A 25,311-nucleotide genomic window follows, 5' to 3' on the forward strand; every position below is an offset into this window, starting at 1 on the left:
AAAATTTAATGTATTATTACACCTGTTTGCTACTCTTCTAAGTAGACAGGACTGTGGACTATTTTTTTTCATACACAAGTATTTTGTGGGACAAACTAGGCTGAGATACAAGGCTGGCCATTAATCAGGATGCTTCTCAAGCAACATTCAAAACAGATTAAATGCTAAAAAAAAAACCATGATGGGATTAGATCTTCCAACCATTTTTAAAGCTGATTTCCCACTGTGCAGTAACTTGTTTCAGACTGGGGCTGCACAGGGAGGAGAGGGGTTGGCCTTTTCACTACTGTGCTATTCTTCTGGTTGCCAGTGGAGCTACAGCAGTGTTATAGTCCCATAAAGGAAAACAAAAAGGTAGGATAAAAAAGGGAATCAATCTTTTTATCCTCTAAGACTAATAAAAGTGTTTTGGTTCTAGTTTTATTAGAAAACTAGTGTTGGAGTGGCCCTGATCTGACTGGGGAATGTGTGCAGCTGTAATTTGAGTCTAACAGGCTAATGCAGATTGGTGATATCAGTAATGTCTTGTTAGACCTTGAGAGGATATTAGAGCACAGTTCTGCCTGACTCTAGTCTAACACTCTAGGAACTGCCATATTAGCTCTTGTCAGCTGGATTGTACCCTATATTTACACACACACACACACACACACAGATGAGAGAGAGAGAGAGAGAGAGAGAGAGAGAGAGAGAGAGAGAGAGAGAGAGAGAGAGAGAGAGAGAGAGAGAGAGAGAGAGAGAGAGAGTACTGTTTCTTCATTTACTCTTTATTGCAGAACTTGGAATTTACAAGCTTAGTAATACTGAAGTTTGATTTCTATTTGAGTAATACAAGGGCAATGGACTTAAACCATTTTTTCTTTCTCTGTTCTTCCCCCTCAGGTTTCAAGTGGTTATCTGGTTGTCGTCTTTGTGTATGTGACTGAATATGTTGGCATAAAGTATCGCACGTGGGCATCCATGCATATCCATGCATTTTTTGCTGTGGGGATTATGGTTGTGGCCCTGGTAGGCTATTTGGCTGACACCTGGTGGGTCTACCAGATATGCCTCTCTTTAACAACTCTCCCCTTTGTCTTGTGCTGCTGGATGCTCCCTGAGACCCCCTTCTGGCTGCTCACAGAAGGAAGATACGAAGAAGCCCAAAAAGTAATTAATATAATGGCAAGGTGGAATAAAGTAAGCACTCCTTGTAAAATTTCTGAACTGTGTTCACTGCAAGGCGATCTAGTCAGTAGCACAACGAGTGATAATGACCATTCTTCCATGAAGAAGCACAACATCTTAGATCTGTTTCGTAACTGGCACATTGCAAGAAGGACCATTACAGTTTGGCTGGTTTGGTTCACTGGGAGTTTAGGATACTATGTATTCTCCCTCAGTTCCGTGAACCTTGGAGGCAATGAATATTTAAATCTTTTCCTCATAGGTAAATATTTTATTTATGTAATTGACTTGCAAAAGAAATACAACCATTTATTTTATAAATGTCTAATGATTGTTATGCCCATGAATGACTTCTAAGGTAGGTCCAGTTCCCTGCAAATTACAATATATCAGCCATTTCAAGTGCAGTGCTTAATATGGATGTTTGACCTTACAACTCAAGAACATTTGCATCTCAGATAGCCTCACTTTGGGCTTTTATGCACAGTTGTTCAGAAACCTGTTCACACAAAAGGCATCAGGTTGGTATTGCTCTCCATACTGGGTGGGGATCGTTGAATGTGCACCTCGGTGTACCACTCTGCACCCCCACATCTTTCTTCCTCAGAGTGCAAAGATCCTGAGAATAAAGAGTGCTGGCCTGCCTATACCCCTCAAACAGTATCTTAATGGAGCTGGAAGTGAGATGTGGCCACCAAACACTGCTAGATATCTATGCTAGCAAAGAGAGAGAGTAACAAAGGCAGAGGACCTATGAGAGGCTGAACTGCTCTTAGAATCATAGAATAAGAGTTTTAAGGATCCTCATGGGTCATCTAGTCCAACCCCCTACACTATGCAGTACACTCACAACCCTATCGCTCATCCACTGTAACCTGCCACCCCCTTGAGCCTTCACAGAATCAGCCTCTCCATCAGATGGCTATCTACCCAGGCTCTGTTTAAAAATATCCAAAGATGGAGAATCCACCACTTCCCAAGGAATCCTGTTCCACTGAGAAACCACTCTGTCAGAAACTTCTTCCGGATGTTGAGATGGAATTTCTTTTGGAATTTCTTTTTTTCCAAACCCCTCACCATCTTTGTTGCCATCCTCTGGACGTGCCCCAGTTTGTCTACATCCCTCTTCAACTGGGGTACCCAAAACTGAACACAGTACTCCAAGTAAGGCTTAACCAGAGCAGAGTAAAGGATTGCATAGGATTCTGTTGTAGCACAACTATCTGTGCCATAACGTATGGAGCAGAAGGCAAGGTTGGATTGACATGTATCATCCAAATGGCATTATAAGCTGATATTTTATGAGGTTGCTTAAGAAGATGAATGAAGAAGTTTTTTATTGCAATGTATTGTGAATATGTTCTGGCAATCATTATTTGTAAAAGTAGAATTTACAAGTCCTAAAAAAAAAAATGTGTGAAACCCACTGGAAGTTGGCTGACCTCTTTGTCTTAACCATTCAAAGTATAATCCAGCCAAACTGAGGTACTTCAAAGTGCCAATTAAGCACTGCACATCAGACACTTCTGTTGAAATGAGAATTTGTTTGACAGGCTTGTATCCATTATTTAGGCTGTTTAGGATCAAGTTGATAGTCATAAAAGTTCCAGTTACTCTGAAGAAGTTTCTGTGTGTGCACATTTAGGGAACTTCTTCATTAGTTTTTATGAAATTCTCTAATAAATGAAATCAAATGACTCAATTATATGTGTTTTAGAGACAAATGAAAGTATATGCCTCTTTAAAATGCTGCAACTCTTCTTTCTTGGCGCAGGTAACTGTTTAACACGGGAACAATTGGTTCTTCGTAACTAGTGTTGTATATAGCACTTTAGCTGAGTGATGAATATATTTCACATTCATTTTCTTAGTAATCTGTACAACACTATAAGGCAGACTTATTATTACTCCCACGTTGCAGATGAGGAGAGCTGAGCTTGTGAATTTATGGCCGATTTAAGAATCAAACAAGGGGCCCTTTTTGAGCAAAGGTATGCTTTTAGCCACTATATGTTGCCAGATCTTTTAATAAAACAGAAATATTATATAGAGAGCAGATCAACATTATGCCAAGCATTAAAATAGTCATGCATTTAAAAACATTCTAAAGTTTATTATCTAATGGCAGGTGCTGTGGAAATCCCTGCATATGTCATCGCTTGCATAGGAATGGACAAGCTGGGAAGAAGGAATACGTTGATCCCATTCCTCATATCAAGTGCTGTGACTTGTGCTCTGTTAATGTTGATACCTCAGGTTAGTGACTTACATCTGGAGACCTACAGAGAAATACGCTGCATATACTGCATCTTGTTCTCCAGTGCAAGAGTCTTAGATCTATCCTGTGATGCTGACTCTCAGGTTCACTTACAAAAGGTTACAAGTACATATTGGATTCATATGACTATGCCATTTTAATTCATCTTGAAAGGACCAGAATGCCCTTAGTAATCTTGTGGAAACAAATTGTTCCCACTTTCTTCACTTTTCAGCTGAGCTCACTTCTGGTGATATCCTGGCTTGGCTGGTTGCCATTGTACCCCATCCTGAGACCAATTTTGGAGAAGGGCAGGCTAGAAATCGCAAAAATAAACAATGATAATAATAAATAAATGGTAAGCCATTGCTTATGGCTTACCATTTAAAGCATTGCACCCAAGGACTTTGCAGCGGTGACAGTGCATGGGCAGCTGAAACTTATGAAATAAAACTGGAGCCTTTGGTGCCACAATGTTGATTCTTAAACCTTTATTACAAATGTTGTCCTTCCATGATTAAATGCAGGGCTTGAATTCAGAGGGCTAATAAAAAACATTATCTATTATGAACAGTTAACCCTGTAATGAGATTTCATAGTGTATAAAGAAAAACCTTCATTATGATCTGAATTCTGGGGTGTGGAGTTGCTTTATAAAGTCTGTTTTCTCTTAACAGGATTTCAGAATATTAAATATCATAGCCAATATGGCTGGGAAGTTTGCAATAGGTGTTGCATTTGGCCTAATATACCTGTATACGGCAGAGCTTTATCCTACAGTTGTAAGGTAAGGTGACCATATTTTTCCTTACAGTTAAAGATGTGGAAAAACATGGCAGCCTCTGTCTAAAACAAGTGTTCTGTCTACTGCTCAGGTCCCTTGCTGTTGGAAGTGGGAGCATGATGTGCCGTGTAGGAAGTGTGGTGGCACCTTTCTGTGTCTATCTGTCAAGTGTCTGGATTTTTATGCCACAGGTAAGTGTCTGTTTTATTAGACTTATCAAGTCTGACTGCTTCAATTTCCATGTCCCATGTTCATTCTGTCTCTCTCTGAAGTCAGGGGTATCTGATCCACAATAGGACACTGAGACCATCCACAAATAGTTGCACTATCTGTGGTAGCACTCTTCTGCTCAGAAGCACTCAGAGTATCTTGCAACAAAGTGAATAAATGTGAAACAACAAAAACAATAAATAGTTATCAGTAATAAGAAGACCCGGCAGCAAGCAATCACTGGTAGTAAAAAGTGCCATCAAATCAGAACTGACTGATGGTGACCCTGTAGGGTTCTCAGTGCAAGAGATATTCAGAGCTGGTTTTGCCATTGCCTGCCTCTGTATCATGACCCTAGTATTCCTTGGAGATCTTATTTCCATTTACCAGCCAGGGTCAACTCTGCTTAGCTTTTGAGATCTGACAAGATCAGGATAGCATGGGCTCTCCAGGTCAGGGCAAGCAATCATCACTTCCAAAAATATAGTAAGATCCACCACCTTAAATTTAACTTTCTAAAAGTACAAGATGAAGGACTCAGGCAGCATCAAAACCAGAGTACATCACAGCAGAGAAACAACCCAACCCCTTTCCTTCCCCCCCCACCCAATGAGTTAACAACCCTTGTTTTTATGAACTCTGTTCTCTTTTAGATGATTGTTGGAATTGTGGCCTTTATGGGTGGATTATTAACACTGATGCTGCCAGAAACTCTTGGAAAACCACTGACAAATACTTGGGCAGAAGCTATAGAACTTGGAGCCAGCAGAAGCAACACTACAGAAAAACCTCCTGCAGTCCAGAGTGGTAGGGCTCCAGAAAAAACTGAGATGCTGAGCCCAGAGTCATATGGCAATGACCCATAAGAGTGCTGTTTTCATCTTAGTTGCCATGTATTGTATTGAGCTCCTTTATTGGCAGATTGGATAGTATATGCATCATACTCTATATATTCTCTTGGCATATCAACAAGAGACAAAAACAGAGACTTGTACAAAATGTTTGGATCTGATCTGAGGTACCTGATTAATATTTGGAAGATATTTCTTGAGAAGCATTTTTGCAAGATTCATAAAAATACTTAAAACTTTTCTCTTTCATATCGTTCTGCCTTTTTTGTCACCAAATTAAAAATTGTGTGCTGACAACAAGGTCAGGAATCTGAATTGTTGCTTTCATATGCTTGAAGTATTGACACAATTCTTGTAGAGAAGAGGGAAATGCTATTGTGATTGTGCAGTGATCTGTTGTGGTAGGTACAGGGTTAGGCTTTTGTCTCATGGTTTAGGAGCATGGTTATTTAAGAAGCTGGGCTACAATTTCTGATGGAAACCTACATTTGTAGGATGTGCAGATGGCTTGTACATTCTTTGACTGTTAAAGGAGACATTCTGTTAGTAAAACAAAATGTTAACCGTACATTACCTTTAGTCATATATGCTCAGCAGGGGTAAAACTATTACCTTAAAAAGACTGCTAGACTCCCCCCCCCTTCATTTCACTTAAAAACTTAAAACAGTTTATAGAGATTGGAGATACAGTTCAACAATTCTTGAAGGTAGCCTGAAAATACTTAGAAATAAATTTGCAGATATTCCTTATGGTTGATTACAGTTGACCTATGATATATTATACTTCTCTGAATTCATATAATAAGATCCATTACCTTATTGAGTCCTATCAACCACCAGCACAATGTGCTGGAAGACATGCCCACCCCACCCCACCCTCTATTTTCCTCAGGAGTCTATTTTGACCACCTAATAGCTGATGCTGGAGGTCATCAGACCTAAACAGACAAGAAAGGGGATAAAAGCTGGGGTGGGGGTGGGGGCACAGCAAGGAATGTAACTGAAAGAAAACAGTCCTTCCCACTCATGGTATCTAAAGGCTGCCCTGGCAGAAGTAGAATGAGGGGCCATTTATCCTGATTCTTCCTTTTCACTGCACCCACCAACCAGCATGTCTTTTTCTCTATGCAACTAAGAGCAGCAACTCTGTATGAGAAGGGAAACATGCAGAAAAGAGCAGCGCCTGGCAGGTGGTGGAAATCAACTCATATATAGTCTTTAATAAAATCTTGTCTTTGTGAGCCAAAGATTTCAAAGAACGGACAGAACCATCAGAGGATTTTATGAGTGACTGCTTTGTTTCATTCAGTTGAAACAGGTATGAAATGTGGCATGTGTTAGGGATGCACTGGACCAACTTGCAGAACAAGGCCTGGGTCTCCAGATCACAGGCCTTCAGCTCCATGACTGATGTTGTAGAACAGTGGGATATTTTCTGCATATCTACATTTTACTCTGTTCATAAGACTGGGGAGTCTAAAACAATGGCCCTTCCCTACACTCCAATTCCTTTTGTGATGCTAACTTGAGGTTTCTGAATTTCTCCCACCACTGATACTTTTCCTCTGGCAACCCCAACTATGCCTGCTGTGCTTAAGAAGGCTACAGAGGGAGATTCGTGGCTATTGCCATATGGGCTGGTTCTCACAACAGTTCTCTATAGTCTCAGATGGAAATGAAAGGAGTTGGCATGGAGCCTCTGTCCTTCACCACCTCCCCCTTCAGTTCAGGCCAAAGCTTTAGAGGTCCCTCTTGAGCCACACCGTTTCTTTTACTTTTATCAGTAGCTTCCCTGCAGTGCTCCCTGCTTCTCTTTTCTTGCTCTTCTAAGGATAGCCTTCAGGGTGTTTGCAATAAGGTTGTTCCCTGTGTCACCTGCCCACTAGTATAGATGTCAGCTTCTTGCTCCCTCTGAGGTTTCCAGCTGGGATAGGAAACTGCTCCATGGATTCTACTTACTTGTAGCATTGTTCCATGTGGACAGAAAGTTCCCTTTACTGATCTAGTATGAGGGTTGGAAAAAACCCCAAGGTAGGTCATATAAATCTTTAAAAATATGTTTGCTTTGGGTATGACATCAGCTGTAACACAAAACCAGCATTTCATAAAGTATTACTTTTTGAAAATACAGGAACTGAACAGCAAAAATGGGAAGAAAGTCTAAGAACACCCCCCACATCTCCTAAGGACTAGACTGGGTGGCAAAGGCTGCTGGATCCCCCTAACCCAAGGAGGGGGAGGGGAGGAAGCAAAGAGCACTCTGATGACCAGCTGCAGGGCCATGGGGAAGTATTAGCCCATGTCTTCTTATTGAGCACTCCTTGGAGAAAAAGTCTCCCAATTACACGATCCTCAGCTGGATGACAGCTTGGCCCAGCCAGATATTCAACAGACACAGAGCTCTGACCAGCAGGCAGGAATGCAGCTGCAGAAAAACCAGGGTTTAGATTCCAAAGTTGTTGCAGAAGCTCCTCATTGCTCTGCCCAGCTTCCAGCTGCAGCTCCCTGCCTTCTCAGCTCACCTGAGCCAATTAAGCAATGCCAGCTATGTGCTAGAAGAGAGCTCTAGTCTAAAGGCGCCACCTCGTTAGCCAGACAGCTGCTGACTGAGGAAGAATGTGAGTCACCACAGAGTGGGGAATGAAAGGCTACTGACAGTTTATATTAACTTGAGGCTGGGAGGCCTGGATTGTGGACCTGTTCCTTCTGCTGATACCCTTGACTACCTGAATTAAGGCATTCATTGCATTCTGTATGCCCCTTGGCATTCTGTTTTTGAAATACTGATTCTCTCTGACTTCCTGTGTCAGCTTGTCTGTACTTCTTTTCAGCAGAAAGCTGAAACCTGAGGCCAAGGAAGCAGCTGGCTTCCCTCCCTTGCCTGGGAGATATGGAGAATGGGAAGAGGCTGAGGTTGGGGCAACTTACCAGCAACAGGATCTTTCAGAGAGAGAGAGGCACTTCCATCCAGCAAGCAGCAGGAAGAGGACAGATACCCTAACTGGGAGACTGCTCTCTCTCTATTGGTGGCAAACCCTCAGGGAGGGCCAATCAAATAGGGAGTGAGTTGTCTGCACACAATATGAACTAATTTGCCCTCATTGGGACAGTGCTCTCTCCCTATTGGCAGTGGCAGTAATGAGTCCTAAGTCACAGAATATCCTTATTAGTATAACATAATGTAACAAATAATAATTGGAGATGTACAAGAATACCTCCATACCTCCACAAAGTATTAGTAATAAATTCAATGTATTTGATCTCAATGTACTCTATCTGTAATATAAGGGTAACTGTTAGATTAGGGTGAAAAATACTCACATAGTATGGAGAGCCAAGGCTGTGTTTGTTTATTTTGCTGAAGCATCTGAGTTGTTGAACAGAGTTGTTTTCTGATGTCCCAGAGGATCAGACCAGAACCAATGGGTTTAAATTAATTCAAAAGAATTTTCAGCTAAACAACTGGAAGAAGTTCCTGACAGAGTGGTTCCTCAGTGGAACAGCCTTCCTTGGGAGGTGGTAGGTTCTCCTCCTTTGGAAGTTTTTAAGCAGAGGCTAGATAGTTATCTGACGAAATGCTGATTTTATGAAAGGCAGGTTGTGAGTGGGTGTGCAGGAAGACATGTTTGTCTCTTGTGGGCCTTCCTTGCGCATCCAGGGAATTGCTTATTGCTATGGTGGGATGACAGGTGAATTTCCTCCAGGCCAGGTTGGATTCTGGAGATTTTTGATGGAGGAATCACTTGGGCATGAAATTGGGGCCATTGTGGGTAGTCTGGTAGTTGTGAGTTCCTGCATAGTGCAGGGGGTAGATGACCCTGGAGGTACCTTCCAACTCTATGATTCTATAATGTCATGAAAGTACAGAGCAGGATCTGTAGCTGCCATGGCTTCATGCATAGTTGCATATACTCACAGCATCTAAAACCTATGTTCCTTTCTTCAAAACATGGCTGGAATCTTCCACATGGACTTCTCTCCTCCTACGAAGTTTCCAAAAGCGAAGAGGGTGACAAGGAAAATTCCAAAATCAACCCAGGGCCTGAAAGGGGGTCTCGTTCCAATTCAAAACAGATGGGCAAAGCGCCAAATCAACCAAATTGGGTGCTGAACACTGTTTTGGCACGAAAAGGGAAGAACTGTGGCTCAATGGCAGAGCCTCTGCTTGGCATGCAGAAGGTCTCATGTGACCATGCAGTAGGTGGTATGAAAAACCTCTGTCCAAGATTCTGCAGAGTTGCTACCAGTCTGAGTAGACAATACTCTGGGGTTTAATGGTAAAAAAATATTGAGGGTAATTCTGGGATTTTGATTTCTATCAATATCTTAACTGGAAAAAAATGACGAAATCTTTTGTGGAAGCTGGTCAACTTAAACTAATCTCCCAATCAGCATTTGTTCAGCGGAGTGAAAAAACTGCATATGAAAGCTGCGAGGTGACAACAATTCCTTAGTTATTTTCTTTTTATTTTAAATAATAAGGTATATTATTTTCTGTAGTAATATCAAATATGTTTACTTACATTCTACAAAACAGTCAAACACAATATTTAACAGTAGCTTTTTCTCCAAGGTAAAAATCTGGTCTTCAGAGATACACTTTCTGGTTGTTACATCATTTGGTATAATCTGGTTGTTACATCATTTTGTTTGATATACACAATACAGAAGTAGGGATTATTTAACATTTTCTGAGAGATGAACCTGAACCTGAACAGAGAGACTCTCAATCTAATCTCTCACTCACAACCAACAACTGTCAAGTTGGAGCACTCCCATCATGCATCACTTCAACCTCAGAGTGTGCATACAAGGATGCAAAACAAGAAGTCCAACAAATGCTGACCTTGAAGGACCAAGAGTCTGATTTAGTACAAGGCAGCTTCATGTGTTCACTATATCATCGTGGCAAAAAATGTCATATGTTCACACAGAATTCCTATATCTCCACAACCTTGATATACTATTATGGATAAATTGTATTGTAAATATAAAACTGCTTTTATCTCAGGTTTATACTAATAATAAACTTATCCCAATGTGGGACAGATTTTCACAGGAAATGGTGCTCCAAACAGCTATAGATGGCATGTCGAAGAGTCAAACTTGACTTCCAAGGCATTCAGTATAACTGTTTTACATTGTGACAGCTTCAGAAGGTGGGCTGGAGAGGATTATATTCCTGCTGGGCTTCTTCCCTTCCTCAGACTCCCTCCTTTGCAGGCGTCACCCCAGAGCTCCAGGAATTTCTTAATCCAGGATTGGCAGCCGTCCCTCCAAAGTCCCCATCTTTGGGAGACCAGAAAAGAATTCTCTTGTTTGCTCCTAGCCAAGGGATCTCCTCTCTCTCTTTCTTCATCTGTCTTTCTCCCCAATGAGGACACAAAGTGGCTTTTACAAAAAGTGTTTTTTTCAGACTAAAAAAAGGCTGCTGCACAACAACCCCCCTCCCCAAAAGAGTAGGCAGTACATTGTGTTTTGAATTTTTAGTAGACCTAACACCAGGAAAGAGATTTGTGTTGATGTATGTGTGTGTGTGTGTGGGGGGGGGGGGAAGGGAACTAGGGATGTGGCCTGGGAGGCAAACCAAAAAAGTTTGGGAATCACTGCTCTAGAGGGTGAAAACCGGAACGACCTGGATCAGACTGGAACGGGCATTAAACAAGAGTAATGCAAAAAACAGTGGGATATGCTACAGACATATGTGTCCCAGAGGCATTTTGGCCCAGAACAGGTTGCTAAAGATGATGATGATATTTATTTCCCACCACTTCCAAAACCAGCTCATGGCGGGTTACAGCCAGTCCATCATAAAACCCAGATAAATACAGGACATCCATCAATAAACTAAAATGATGGCAAAACCTAACCCGACCCTCTTACCAATATCTAATTACATGGGCTAGGAGGGGGCCACTGATGTTCCCATAACCCAGTGCTAGGAACACTAGCACTTGAAAGGGCACCCAACGGGGGGGGGGCACTGATCTTCCTCACTGCCCTGGCCTCAACCAAAGACCTGGCGGAAGAGCTCAGTCTTGCAGAAAGCTCCCGCCTTGTGGGAGTTACACTTCTTCATTTCTAAGATACTGTTCTTGGGTGTCCATAATTCATCCCATGCCTGTTCCGGGCCTTTCCCCCGATATGTGAAATAACATCTTGTGAATGCTTGAAACTTAATGCCGGCTTTTCTGTCCCAGAGCTCAAGCGGGATGGCTCATTCACAGATAGCATCCAACAGACTTCTTCTGGTTATAAATCTCATTTATTAGGCATCTCATAGCAGTGGACTTACATGGTTGCTGGAGTTCCTCTAATCAGATTCATTGCAGTGTTGTCTGGAGGAAAAGACTCCATTCCACATTCGTCCAAAATAGCACAATGGTTACTAATTGAAATCGCTACAGTTTTGCCATTATGCACAACGTCGTTGACAATCTGCAACACTCCTGAAACCGATCTGCAAAAAGCGCTTCGTTGTAGCGCTTTCAGGGAAATCCCAAAAAGTGGGTTCATCCTCCGGAAAGCGCTACATTCCTGCAACCAATCTGCAACACTAGCGGGAAAGTTCTGTGCATTACCATTGTTGCGGTTTCTGCAAAGTCCCTCCCCCTGGCTCTCTCCTCTGATCTTCCGGCGAAGCGATCGCCATTTTTTTTCTCCAAGCGAGCAGAGATCAACGCACCAGCGAGCCTTCGTTTACCCAGCGAGGCTTCCCTGGCTGCAGCCCCTCTGTTTAAAGTCACCAAGCACAAGCATCGCAGAGGCCCGTTTGCTGGTTTATTTTCACTTTATTTTTCACACTGTTTTTGGCCGAAAATCGCGCCCGTGAGGGGGGGCGATTTTTTTTCACTCGGGGGGAGCATGGCAACGATGAAACGGCAGCTCAAACACCACCTGCTAGCTGGATGGGTCTCTCCGTTGCAACGAATCAATGCATATTCGTTGCAACGTTTGTGTGTGTGTGTTTTTTTTAAAAAAACCTTCCTTAAAGGGAAAGGGGCTGTTTGGGAGCATGATAACGGCCCCCCATTGGCTGCTTGATGGTCAGGGGCGGGACACAGCTTAGCAATAGCGCTTCCTGGCTAGCGATTTTTGCAGAGACCAGAACCCTGTGGGAAACGATAGAAACGCAACTGGATTCCACTACAAAGGCAGGTATGCGTTACGCCTAATTCCACTATTTAAAATGGCGATTTTTTGTTCAGCAAACAATTTGCTATATGGATCCCGGTGCGGAATGGCCCTAGGAGTTCCAACCACTGTGAACAGCTAAAGTCTAACTAAGGAGTTTGGAAGGAAGGGGCAAGGGGGCGTTTTCCTGCCCTGACTGCTAGCCAGGAAATTAGGCTGATCTTCCAATCACGTTCCAGGGAACAAGGGAAAGTCTATCTGACTACAATTCCCAGCATCCTATGAAAGCGAGATTTGAGAATCTCTCTTACCTCTCAGTATCTAGCTCAGGGGTAGTCAAACTTCTGCCCTCCAGATGTCCATGGACCACAATTCCCAGAAGCCCCTGCCAGCGAATGCTGGCAGGGGCTTCTGGGAATTGTAGTCCATGGACATCTGGAGGGCCGCAGTTTGACTACCCCTGGGCTATACGGACAACACGCCCTCTACTGCGCAGATAATTCAAAACCACAGATGGGGAGACTTTGTTCCTCCCCATTTCCTGTCCCGTACTCCTACCCTGCTGAGAATTGTATGCTGAAATGAGTTATAATTCACATTCAGCCTTCCTAGATAAGAAACAAAGAATGCAAGTAATAAATGAAACTATACAAATAATGAATATGCTTATTTCTATGCCGCATTTTGACCAGGTCGAACAGCAATCTATGATTAAACAATTGCCCACACAACTTATAGAGAGGGACACAAGGTACAGTTCGGTACTGAGCGTGGCGATGTTTACCCACGACAGCGCTCCGGGTTCTTAGCCCGTGCCATGACAGACGAACCCGATCGCCGCGGGCAAAGTCGGCTCCGGGAGCATAAAGCAAAGCGCAGCCCAAAGCCATCCCCACGGTCCAATCAGAGGCCGCGACAGGGGCCACGTGCCTACGAATCCATGTTTTCTTCCCTGTTTGGCTCCTCTAGCCTCGTGTCGGGGGAGCGGCCGGACTCTTTTGCAGAGAAAGGTACTTGTGGTCTCTCCCGGGTGGTCTTTAAGGGGGCCTCAATATCAGCCGCTGAAGGCCGAGCCCTCGCCGAGTAGAGACGCCTGCCTCTTGCAGCGCTCGGATTTTTCTTTCGGCAGTTGCCTTTTCAGCTCCCCGAGGAAGGAACGAGATGCCACTCTCTGGTGTTGGGGCAAATGCGAGAAATTATAAATTTTTCTCTTTATAGCACAAAAATCATACTGGATTTTTAAAAATCCATTAAGAGGCGTTTCGGGGGTTCTCTGAGAAGAGAATGTTTTTCTCACAGAACCAGCAGAATGATAGATTGTGTGATCAACAGACAACAAGATCAACGTTATGACGGGGTTGCATACGAAGCAAGTTTAAGTATAGGTGCTCTCAGGAGTCCGGTCCTGTTCAGTGGGGCAAACTCCAGCGGAACTGTTCTTAGGACTGTGACCCTAGAGTATCTTAAAATATGTCTTGTAGCTCTATAAACTAGTTAAGAAGCCTTTGAAACAAAGAGGGAAGGCGAATGTAGCAATAAACAGCCGCTGTATATAATCCTATTGTTTTAAATGCTATGACTCCTCCTTTGAATTACACTGGGCATTGCTTTCTACCTGCCCCTGGCGACAATAACTGGAATGCTTCCACGAATAAATGAAGCAGCTTTCTTCAACACTTTTTAAGTTCACCTTGTTTGTTGGTCTGAAGATAGGCGCTGTCCTCCTTTTGCCCGTCCAGAAATGGCCCTTAGAGCATTGGCTGTTGTGCTGCCAGCAAGTGTGGGACTCTGGGCTGCTAACAAGTGATGCACAGAACAGCCCTTGCCCTGGATTAATTGTTTAAGTGCCACCTGAACACTCACACAGTGCAGAAGAAGTGTGCACGGACACAAAAGCTTGTGTCCGGAATCAAACATTGTTGGTCTTCAGGGCGTCACTAGATTCAAACTTTGTCCTGCTGTTTCAGACCATTACGTAGATAATTAACCTTGAACAGGAATAACTTGCTTGCTCAGCTTTCTCTCTGGTATGTTTTTTCATCAGTGTAAACATTTGATCATGTTAAAACAAGAAATAGGGATCAGGTGAAAGCAAGGATATTAAGGTCTCAGAACTTACTTATTATGGGTTAAGTTACCATATTGATAAGGGCCATTGTCAATGTCATGAGGAGGAATGTTAACATCAAGTAACTAGTGAGGTGAGGCTGGAAAGGAGGTATGTATTTTGGGGAGAATGAGGCAGGTCAAAACCAACAGTGCTTTATCTCCTTTCCCCCCCCTGGCAAGATGTAGTGTTATATTATGGCATTACTACCTGGACTGTGATGCTTGGTATTGTGGTGATATCACATCACATATTGAGTTGCATTATGTGTTACCAGGGAAAGGGAAGGAGATATGGGGCTGCTGTTTTCAGTAGCAGCCATGGTCTTTCAGCAGCAGATCTAGATGCAAGAATGGGATTCCTTAAGATTTCCTTTCTAGGGACAAAAGTTGTGTCGATTCAAGATAGCAACTCCAAACATGGCTACAATGCACAGGAGTTGTATAAACAAGCTGTTTATGAAGGAGAATGCAGTGCTGGAAAAATGTGCTTAATTCTTAGTGCTTGCATGTTTATTCTTGAGGTCTGGGGATTTTATTTCAAATCAACTGACATTCTGGTGTACAGCCACTTCAGCATTACAGTATAAAATGGATGGATTATTCTTTTCTTGCAAAAAAAGTTCTGAAAAGAAGAAAAATAATCCCAGTTCATTTTGAGGAAAGTTTGGGAACTGTTGCACCCAGTGTGTCCCAAGGCTAAGAGATGGGAGGCAAGGCTAAAGATATCATGTTTTGTCCTCCCTTCCTTTCTCAACAGATTAGGTAACTATGAAGGGCAGGAAGACCTTCCCAAAATAAAATGGTTTACAGTTTCAATGAGGCTATGTTAAACAAGGAATTACTTCTAAATTAAGGAGTGCAAATGTGCTGTTATAATAAATTATGTAATGTGTAAATGAAGAAGATCCCTGAGAAGGGACAAAGAGCACATAATTCAGCTATTCTTTCAGTTGATACACTGTTACCAGAAAAACGTTGATAAATAAAATTGGGAAATTATCAGCCGAGGTCTGCATGCCAATTACAAAGCTCAAAAATGCATTTTTGTAAGCAAAAGCCTTAGTCTTGTTTGAAAATAAAGTTTGTTTATTTATTACATTTGTATACCCAAGGTTCCGAGAAAATAAAATCAAGGCAGTTTTTGAAGTGGGTACAGAGTGCTAGGGCACATGTCTTGCTCACAAAACAAGAACTGGTTGATAACTAAACTCCAGCCAATGTGCATTTGATCCCTATCCTTGTTGAAGGCAATGATGAAAAGCACTCTAGAGGCTGGATCTGGACCCAGAAGTGTATTCTTATACCCTGATTCTAAGTTCATTTATGTACGTACATGTGGGCACATTTCAAATAATTATAGGCCACATTGTCCAACTCTTAAAATGGCACAGAAAATAAAATACTCAATTATAAAATAAGTTATAACATGGCTTGTGCAACCCCCCCCCACACACACACACAAACAAACCCAACATGTTATGGCAGTAGCCAATGTGGATGGAATGGGTGAGAGAGGGTCTGTGTGCACCTGTTCTCAGGCTGCTTGCTGCTGCTGCCACCCCACCTCTGCTCCCCCCCCCTTTCCTCCACCATGGCTGCACAAAAGCTCCCTGGTGGCTCAGACCCCCTCTCTTTTCTCATTGAGCCATTCTATAAGACCACAGGGCAACTTGGCAAGGAAAGGCTTAAAAATGTAGTTGTTTGCAGAAAGATAAAAGATGGGGAGTTGGGAAATCCTGGCATGAGTCGCTCAGGAATATGCTATTCTGTGCTAGCTGGGGCTTCCAAACAATCTTCAAAGGCAGCCCCACACAAAGCTGCTTCTAGTAGTCCAAATGAAGACTTAACTAAAGATACCTGACAGAGTGCTATCAAAAAAGATGCTCTCCAGCATTCATAGCCACTACCATTCCAGAGGCAGGGCAGGGTAAAGGAGTGGTCCCATAGGGGCTGGGCAGCCCCACCAAGAAAGGCAAACCCCCTGCCCCCTTATTTCCAGATCAGCCAGCAATATCTGTCTTGTTTGAACCCAGTTTGTTAGCCCTCAATGGCCTTGTAAGTGCCCAAGAGTGTCCCTGCTGCTCTTAGATGGTGTCATTCTCATTGCCCAACCTACCTCGCAGTGCTCCTAGAATGATTAAAAATATGGTACTCCATCAGTATGACTGCTGGGAAAGCACAGGATTAGACAAATTATTACTACTGCAGTGTCTTCACTAAGTTGCTATGTTGTTGTGATTTTGATGTGAAGCAAGGCTTAGTATATTTCTCATTCGAATGGTTCATGTTGTCATAAGTCTGGACAGTTCTCTTCAACTCAATAATGGGAAAGATGACAGGAAAAAAAAGATGATTCCATGGACCTGTAGTGTTGCGGAGAGAGTATTACAGATACAATGGACTGACAAAAAGACAACAAAAGTGGGTTCTAGATCAAATCAAGCCTCAGCTCTCCCTAGAAACTAAACTGACCCAACTAAGGTTATCGTATTTGGTCATTTACATTATGAGAAGACAGGAGTCCTCAGAAAAGTCAATAATTCTAGAAAGAGTTTAAGGCAACATGAAAGGAGGAAGACCCAGCCCTCCAATTGAGCAAGATTGTTAATTATAGTATGTTGTGGAGGTCATTAATTCATAGGAGCACCATAAACCAGAAGTAACTTGTGGGCACTTGAAGTGTAATTGGACCAAGGTATCATTTGAACTAGCTTTATAACTAGCCACCTTCAGAATGGGGTAGGTAGATTGGCTTCAGAGTGTCTCACACTGGCCACGTGCACCCTGTTTGTTTGTTTTTAATAGGACTTCCTTACAACTTGTTAGCCTTTTTGCATGTAGAGTATTACTAAGTCAACAGTTACCTTCTCTCAACCACATGAGGGCTTCTGTATCACCTAACTGCTTACTGATTTAGGGGGGAAAGTTGGCCAGAAATTAGAAAAGTAAATGTAAATAATTCTAACATTGCCTAGTAGTATTTAGTTATATTTGGCTATTTGGTTAGCATAGATAAGCAGGGACATGATGTTTTGTTAACATAGATTTTGCTCTCCCTTGTTTTCTGTTTGTAGTTGCTGTGCTTTAATTCAAAGAAAAAATGGTATTGAGCTTGTCTGCTTGGTATTGAAAAAATGACATTTGCTTCCACCTCTTTCTAGCCAAAAGGGCCTGTTCACTCAAGTGCACATATGCTTGAATGATTTACGAGCAGAATGATGTATGAGTTAAGGACTCTCCAGATCTTAAACTGCATGAGGCTGTTGCTTTTTAAAATGGATAACAAGAATCAGCAAAGAATTTTTTTTAAAGAAAATAATGCCAGTTTAGGACTCTTAATATGTTCTTTAGAAGTTTATTTTATCCCTTTTCCCATTCTCATAGGAGAATATGACCAAGACCAAGATTGCAGTTGTTGGTGCTGGGCTGATAGGCCTTTCCACCGCCGTCTGCATTTCAGAATCTATTCCAGGCTGCAGGGTGACTGTAATTGCTGACAGGCTCTCCCCCAATACAACCAGTGATGTAGCAGCTGGGATACTTATTCCACATGTTTACCCAGGCAAGTGAAAGTTCCATTTTGAAGTGCAGAATGCAAAGCTTGTGAATTATGATTTTCAATATTTCTGTGCACCATCCCTCCAAATGGTTTCCCAAAAGAAATAAATGTGATCTATAGGGCAGATTACATGACACGTGAATTCAGCATGTACAAAGCAACAAAGCTGTATTGTAGTTAGTGCTTATCTTCTATAATGATAATGAAAGATGGTGTTTACCAGCTGACCTGGATGGCTTAGGCTTACTCAGTCTCATCAGATCTTGGAAAGCTACTCATGATTGGCCCTGGTGAGTATTTGGATGGGAGACCACCAAGGAAGTCCAGGGTTGCTATCCTAAGCCAGGCAATAGCATATCTCCTCTGAACATCCCTTGTCTTGAAAACTGTATGGGGTCACTGTAAGTTGGCTGCAATTTGGGAATCCCTACTGGCTTCCACCCCTACCATTCCCCGTGGTAGACATAATTGGTGCAGGTACATGAATTTGTACAGTTGTATTGGCCACATAGAGCTTGAACTGCCTGAAGTTTCTGATCTGGAAGCCCTTTGGCCTATTCCCAGAAGTATGATCTCATTATTGTGCACTGAAGAGAATCTATTATGTATGAGAATCTATTCTGTTCATGGCCAGAGACACTGACCTCTATACCATCACATTCTGAAGAGTTAGTGTGCTTGTTTTTAAAGGGGTGGTGGTGGAAATTTCTTTGAATTCCTCCTTCCACTGTAGACCCCCACCAAGCTATTCATAATGATCCACTGATCCCATCATGAACAGAATTTCAGAGGGCTCTCTGGATAGCAGGAACAGCAGGGAATCAGTCAAAATTGCTACTCCCACTTAAGAAGATGTATTTTCATGGCTAATCCTTTTTTACTGTTGAGTAAGGTGACCAGATTTTAACATTGGTAAAGCGGGACACCATTGACCGGGAGGGTTCTTGATTAAAAATTTGGTCTATATGGAGCAACAAAAATTTTCATAGAACGCAAAAATAGTATTGTAATATATATATTTTTACTTGCAACATAAATACAATTTGCCAAGTGCCCCCAGATGTCCCTCCAAATGTGGGACAATCTGGTTACCTTACTGTTGAGAAACCCTTGAAACATTCTCCAGGCTTTGAGAAACTCCAGAAGTGGCATTATCGTAAGAATATGGTTAGGAAGCATACCTGTGTACATGCCTATCTTCCCACTCCCTCCAGGCCCATCATTGGCCACTGGGGAAGTCAGCACAACCATATATGGTCATATTACCCAATTAGTGTTTAACAAATTTTTTTAAATATAAAAATTAACTCCCACTCATTTGGGAAACCCCTCCAGGGGCGTCAAGAAAACCCAGAGTTCCACGAAACCCTGGTTGAGAAAGCAGGATATGTGGTATTCAAATTTGCAAGTGTGTGTGTGGTGGTGGTGGTATTTTTTGGGGTTGGGTGGGAAACAAACAATTGCCTGTATTGCTTTTTCCATTCCTACCATACCCCAGCAAGTTAAGAAGCTATCTTTGGCAGTGGGGCTCTAACATATATGTGTGTAACAAAAATGAACAAGGAAATAATGTTTATATGTGAACAAACATTTTCCTCTGTACCTATGAAGATTAAATGTTGTGTGTCCTCTATTTAAGTCCTCTTTCACATGAACATTGTTCTTTGTCAAACCAATGATCCCATCTAGGGCAGTATTATCTATTCCAACAAGTAGCATCTCTCCTGGGTCTCAGAAAAAGGAAAAGGCCTTTCCCAGTACCTGGGATCTTTACCAAGGGATGCCACATCTCCTCCCCTTTCCTTTCCACGGGCCTGATTCAGAGGGTTATGATTGGAGTATACCCTTCATGTGGAACTGCACTCCCAGCATCCCTTTGTTTGCTGCCTTCTTTGTTTCATCCTTTTCATCAAATTTCATCCTTCATCAAATGTGTGCTTGTTAGGTAACACTAGAGTCAACATGTCATGGGTCTAGGATAGGGGAAATATTTCTGGAGCAGATCTCTCACAGCAGCACATTGTAGTAATGCATTTAAAATACATAATTTTCCTCTCAAATGTATTGGACTTGACTAGAAGGGGTAGATTTTACCCTTTCCAACCAGGCTGTGAACTGTTTGCATGTTGCTTATGTAAGACAAACAGGGACCGTTTATGCACTGGGAACTTCACTGCCCCAGCTTTCATGCAAGAACATAAATTGGGGACAGATGAGGTGCACCAGGCCAAATGCCCCCCCATGTGGGTGCAGGAAGAGGTGGGGCAACCTGCTATGACTAAAACTCCACCCTGCAGCCCATCATGAAACCTCCAATGTGTAAGTGGTCAGGATGAGTCTGATCCCTGCGCATGATGCTCATATGTCTCCTGTGCATTACTGCTACATACCAGGATCTCCTTTATCTGGATTGTCCCTGTACTGGCTCGTCCCAAACATAAATCTATTCTCTGCTTATTTGACTATATGTTAAAAGCTTATATCAGAATCTGTTTAAGTTGCTTTTATTCATTTCTTTGATTACTTATTTATATTTCTCCTTTCTCCCCAGTGGTGACTCTAAGTGATTTAAATGGTTCCCTTCTCCCTCAGTTTATCCACACAATATCCCTGTGAGGTGGGCTAGGTTGCATGTGTATCACTGTCCCAAGGTTCCCCAGCAAGCTGTCATGGCAGACTGTGGATCCAGGCCTGGGTCTCCCAGACCCTAGCCCAACACTCTAGCCACTACTCCATGCTAGTTCCCATTTGAAGGTGACAGGGACTTTTTAGGAAGAGATTATGAGTCACACTGAACTACCTACAGACTAAAATTTCACTTTAGCTAGGTTTTACACGCTCCTCTGAATATTGATTTCAATGCAGCCAGGATTTTACTTACTATTTTTTTACAGTTATACAACTTTGCTCATATGGAAAGTTTAGGATGCTTTGGGCTGATCCTGCGTTGAGCAGGGGGTTGGACTAGATGGCCTGTATGGTCCCTTCCAACTCTATGATTCTATGAATAATAATATCTGTGGGTTTTAGATGTCTTTGTTGTCCTACAAATTCCTATGTTGGTTAACCTTTTATTTCAAATTTCTTCCTTGTGTACAGACACACCAATTCATCAACAGAAGCAGTGGTTTAGGGAGACCTTTGACTATCTTTCGGAAATCTGCAATTCCTCACAAGTTTCAGAGGCTGGGGTTCATTTGATTTCTGGGTAAGGAGTTGGCCAAAAATCAACTCTAAATATGCAAAGAAGTAGAATAAACTGGTCCAAATGTTGATATGTTCTCTTATTTGCCAGGAAATTCTATACATTCAGTAGGGAGTGATTTATAAAACACCGGGTTTAATCAGTCATTCCCAGAGCAGGAAACAGGAATCAACCCTACTTGTGCTTTGCCATAGCTGTTGTTGTTTTAAAAAGTATGTTTAAAATGGAGGCTGCAAATAATGTTCATAGGTTTTAAAAGATGTATCCATAAAATATTTTTGTATTCACCTAAAAATATGCATATTCCAAGGAGCCAAGATCGGCTACCGGGGCATTTTTTGCTGTGTAACCTGTGATATGGCTGGATATACTAACTAAATCCATTCCAGAGTAATATTTTCAGATCTGAGAGGGAAAATGTAACACTACTGTTACTGCTTATTGTGCTTTATTATAAAGCAATGTTCTCTACCATGTCTATGAGCTGGCAGGTCTTTAAAACTATTCCTGAGGAGAAGACACCATTCTGGTCAGACGTTGTTCTGGGGTTTCGCACAATGACTGAAAAGGAGATGAAGAAATTTCCACAGCATAAATTTGGTCAGGCCTTCACTACATTCAAATGTGACTGCCAACCCTACCTGCTCTGGTTGAAAAAAAGGTATGCATGCTGTGATGAACACTTTACTAGATTCTGATGATCAAACAGAAAGGTCCCTTATTCCTGCTTTTAAAACAGACTTTTAAAACAATTTCCTTCCTGTGCTTGGGAATGGATCTTAGTTCTCAAACAGTCATTGACCAGTCGGATTCCAGCTCTGAGGAAAAGCGATTGTGTAAACTGCTGTAGACATCCTTATCTATTGTTCCCCTTAATATTTGTTGTGAAACAGCCTGGGGGGTGGAACGTGTCTGTGGTGTCCGAGTTGGAATAGAGCTAATCAGGGTGATTGGCCCTCCTTCTCCAGCTCCCACCCTCCTTTCCTGGACACTAGCTACTTTGCTCTCAGACCCCTGAGAGAGACACACAGAGACAAAGAGAGCCCTGCCAAACCACAAACGATGCCTAATTATCTGCTATGGCTCCTGCTGCAAGGGAGAGGGAGATAGACTGTTTGCAGAGACAAACTGCAAATGAGCCCCAAACTACAAACGACCCTTGCTTCCCAGAAGCCCTGATTACCTCCTATGGCTCCTGTGGTGAGAGAGAGAGAGAGAGAGAGAGAGATATCTGCGCCTGCTGGTGTCCCCTGGGTCCTAGCACCTATTGCATTCCTGGTTGCAATGGGCTTTCTTGCTATATACAATAAAACAGTAGAGAGAATTCTGGGTTTCACATATAATTGATTAAAGAGTCAATGAGGATTTAGTGGGCTAAACTGAATAAAATGAAGTTCAATAGGGACAAGTGTAAAGTTCTGCATTTATGTAGGAAAAACCAAACACACCAGTATATGATGCGGGAGACTTGTCTTGCCAGTAGAATGTGCAAAAAGGATCTAGGAGTCTTAGTAGACCATACATTGAACATGAGTCAGCAGTGTGACTTGGTGGCTAAAAAGACAAATGGGATTTTGGGCTGTATCAAACGGAGTATCATGTCCAGATCACGGGAGGTGATGGTACCACTTTACTCTGCTCTGGTTCAGCCTCACTTGGAGTACTGTGTTCAGTTTTGGGCACCCCAGTTGAAGAGGGATGTAGACAAACTGGAGCATGTCCAGAGGAGGGCAACAAAGATGGTGAGGGGTTTGGAGACCAAGATGTATGAGGAAAGGTTGGGAGAGCTTGGTCTGTTTAGCCTGGAGAAGAGATGACTGAGAGGGGATTTGGTAACCATCTTCAAATATTTAAAAGGGTGCCATATAGAGGATGGAGCAGAGTTGTTATCCTTTGCCCTGGAGGGATGGACTAGAACCAATGGGATGAAATTAATTCAAAAGAAATTCTGTCTAAACATCAGGAAGAAGTTCCTGACAGTTAGAGCGGTTTCTCAGTGGGACAGGCTTCCTTGGGAGGTGGTGGGTTCTCCATCTTTGGAAATTTTTAAACAGAGGCTGGATAGCCATCTGACGGAGAGGCTGATTCTGTGAAGGCTCAAGGGGGAGGCTGGTTTCAGTAGATGAGTGATAGGGTTGTGAGTGTCCTGCATAGTACAGGGAGTTGGACTAGATGACCCATGGGGTCCCTTCCAGCTCTATTATTCTATGATTCTATGAGGAAGACTGTTTTGTTGAAAATAAGTATTATATGCCCAGGACTCATTTTGGCTCTGGCTTCTATGGTTTCAATAAACATTGAAAGGATTTGCCATCATCAGCTTGTCAATTTTCTCTGTGTTCATCAACTATTTAAAAACACTTTGGACTCTAATTGAAAAGATAATCCACATTAACAGGTCATTATTATGGCTTAACCTTTGGCATTTTCTTTGCAGGTTGAAAGAAAATGGAGGCCATGTGCATGCTAGAAAAATTGAAGACATGTGGGAGCTGCACAGTGACTATGACATCATAGTGAACTGTTCTGGTCTTGGCTCGCGGAAGCTCATGCATGACCGGGAGATATACCCCATCAGAGGTCAGGTTCTCAAAGTTCATGCCCCTTGGATCAGACACTTCATTCGTGATGGTGATGGATTGACATACATCTATCCAGGGATACGTGATGTAACTTTGGGTGGAACAAGGCAAAAAGATGACTGGAACCTGTCCCCTGATCCCAATACCAGCAAAGGCATCCTTAGTCGATGTTGTGCCCTTGAACCTTCACTTCGCGCAGCTCAGGATATCAAAGTGAGAGTAGGCTTGAGGCCCACCAGGTCAGCCGTCAGACTGCAGAAAGAGGTATTGGTTCGAGGCGGTGCGAAGCTACCCGTCATCCACAATTATGGCCACGGTGGTGGTGGCTTTTCAGTGCATCAGGGTACAGCCAGAGAGGCAACTCAGTTGATTAAAGAGTGTGTTGCAGAACTGGAAATGTCCAGGCATAAGCCAAAATTATAAACTCCCAAGAGACTGCTCTTTCGTTCTTCTTGTAATTAGGAAGCTTTCTTTTCTTTCTCAGATTATTGTGCAGCCAGGGAACAGGTCCTGGAGCATGGGCAGGCCTGCTGAGAATTCAGCTGCCTCAGCCCTGCTCCTGCAAGCACTCATGCTCCTAGTTGATGTTGAGCTGCTGCTGTGCTTCCAGGCAGACACTGCATCTTGTATTCCTTTTCATCTTCCTTCTATGATGTTCCCAAGGCTCTGGTGATCGGGGAGGTAAACTGACCAGCAGCTGACTGCCTGGTGCCAACTCCAGGCTGAGAAGCCTATGCACTGGTACTTGGCTGAGGATCTGTGTCTGGCCCCTCAACGACTGTTTCCTCTTGAGGTGCCTCTGCTACTGACTGTGGGTTTCAGCCAGGTCTGCTGGATGCCTCTTCCTCTGTATCCCATGCCAATTTTGTAGTACCATTGTTGGGTTCAAAAATGGAATAAAACAGAAGCAATTTTGGTGATATAACTTGATATTTTACGCTTATTATCCTAGCAAACTAAAATAGTTGAAGATAAACCAACTGTGCAGTTCTTTAATTGGACTCCACAAATTTATGTAATTATCGGCAATTACATTCTATAGCAGCCATAGCCCCCAAAATCTTATCAGATCAACAGTCTATTATGTCAAAATTAGATTTCCTTTTTTGGACATAAAATATATTCAGTACTAGCCAATCTGTTTTGTTTTATTTACTGTGTATCCATAAAAGGTCCTATAATCTTACACATGGAATAAATTGTTTTATTCAGTACCACTAATTCTTAATGGAATTGTTTCTTATAGAAAATGATTGTTTATATATGCTTTATGATTCCAAATGTTATTTTACAGTCTTATTTTTATACCTGGCATTCAGATTCTGCTGCATTGTAGCCCAATTTAAATTCTTCTTTGGGGTTTTCCTTCATCATCTTAATAGCATCTGTAAGGCAGTTCTTGCACCTGAAAATGGACTGCAAAAAAGCTAATCTATAACCAGAACAAATCTTC

At 42.4% G+C, this 25,311-nt stretch overlaps 2 protein-coding genes across 4 annotated transcripts in view; both read left to right on the plus strand.

Annotated features, from left to right (window-relative positions):
* The window catches only part of SLC22A16 (solute carrier family 22 member 16), a 28,928-nt gene extending 23,344 nt beyond the window's left edge, over window positions 1–5,584 (plus strand). For both annotated transcript variants that reach the window (XM_077302059.1, XM_077302069.1), the window contains exons 4-8: window positions 883–1,429; window positions 3,296–3,423; window positions 4,102–4,211; window positions 4,300–4,399; window positions 5,072–5,584. In XM_077302059.1, coding sequence (XP_077158174.1) covers window positions 883–1,429; window positions 3,296–3,423; window positions 4,102–4,211; window positions 4,300–4,399; window positions 5,072–5,284 — 1,098 coding nt within the window. In that variant the 3' untranslated portion in view covers window positions 5,285–5,584. The remainder of the gene's footprint in view (window positions 1–882; window positions 1,430–3,295; window positions 3,424–4,101; window positions 4,212–4,299; window positions 4,400–5,071) is intronic.
* A 7,674-nt stretch (window positions 5,585–13,258) lies between these two features.
* Window positions 13,259–25,079, plus strand: DDO (D-aspartate oxidase). 2 transcript variants are annotated; one of them, XM_077302118.1, is made up of 5 exons: window positions 13,259–13,413; window positions 17,897–18,074; window positions 21,171–21,279; window positions 21,761–21,937; window positions 23,714–25,079. In XM_077302118.1, the coding sequence occupies exons 2-5, from the start codon at window positions 17,903–17,905 to the stop codon at window positions 24,279–24,281; spliced, it is 1,026 nt and encodes a 341-aa protein (XP_077158233.1). In that variant the 5' UTR covers window positions 13,259–13,413; window positions 17,897–17,902; the 3' UTR covers window positions 24,282–25,079. The 2 variants fall into 2 exon arrangements, with proteins under 2 accessions (XP_077158233.1, XP_077158244.1); XM_077302129.1 differs by lacking the exons at window positions 13,259–13,413; window positions 17,897–18,074 and having other exon boundaries at window positions 21,768–21,937.
* The last annotated feature ends 232 nt before the right edge of the window (window positions 25,080–25,311 follow it).

The sequence above is a fragment of the Paroedura picta genome, chromosome 1 (assembly GCF_049243985.1).
Source record: "Paroedura picta isolate Pp20150507F chromosome 1, Ppicta_v3.0, whole genome shotgun sequence".
Lineage (NCBI taxonomy): Eukaryota > Metazoa > Chordata > Lepidosauria > Squamata > Gekkonidae > Paroedura > Paroedura picta.

Coding starts and splice junctions, on each gene's coding strand:
- DDO (XM_077302118.1), top strand. CDS start 17,903: ATGACCAAGACCAAGATTGCAGTTGTTGGTGCTGGGCTGATAGGCCTT. Junction 18,075..21,170: donor TATTCCACATGTTTACCCAG/GCAAGTGAAAGT, acceptor CCTTGTGTACAG/ACACACCAATTCATCAACAG. Junction 21,280..21,760: donor GGGGTTCATTTGATTTCTGG/GTAAGGAGTTGG, acceptor CATGTCTATGAG/CTGGCAGGTCTTTAAAACTA.